At 61.0% G+C, this 369-nt stretch overlaps 1 protein-coding gene across 1 annotated transcript in view; it reads right to left on the minus strand.

Moving 5' to 3' along the window:
- Nucleotides 1-226: 226 nt before the first annotated feature.
- The window catches only part of SIN3A (SIN3 transcription regulator family member A), a gene marked incomplete at its 5' end in the record, with an annotated part of 13692 nt that continues 13549 nt past the window's right edge, over nucleotides 227-369 (minus strand). Inside the window, one exon of the mRNA XM_010282147.1 lies at nucleotides 227-366. Within this exon, the coding sequence (XP_010280449.1) occupies nucleotides 227-366 (140 nt within the window). The remainder of the gene's footprint in view (nucleotides 367-369) is intronic.

Consider the following 369-nt stretch of genomic DNA (forward strand, 5'->3'; position numbering starts at 1 on the left):
GGGACGCGTGCCGAAGGCGAAGGGCCGGCGGTCCCAGCGGGCGCCGGCGGAGATCCGCGTCCCTCCAGGGAATCCCGCTGGTGACAGCTTGTACCAGCCACGCACTAGTCAAGTGGCCATGTTACGGAGAATCACGGTGAGGGGAGAAAGGCATCTTCCTCCTCTCCTCGATGCGCGCACACACACACACACATCTCCCGGGCTCTTCCCTCGCCCCGGGGGAGCTTTATGGCGTCTTGAATATCGTGCCGTATTTGACGCGGTACTTGTTAATGCTCACAAAGTGCAGGGTCTCTGTGTCACAGGTGGTGGTGCAGGGCACCAAGCCCTCCAACCCTTCACCCATTAGCCACTTGTTTGTCTCGGCTG

Source organism: Phaethon lepturus, unplaced genomic scaffold (genome assembly GCF_000687285.1).
Source record: "Phaethon lepturus isolate BGI_N335 unplaced genomic scaffold, ASM68728v1 scaffold48092, whole genome shotgun sequence".
Taxonomy (NCBI): domain Eukaryota; kingdom Metazoa; phylum Chordata; class Aves; order Phaethontiformes; family Phaethontidae; genus Phaethon; species Phaethon lepturus.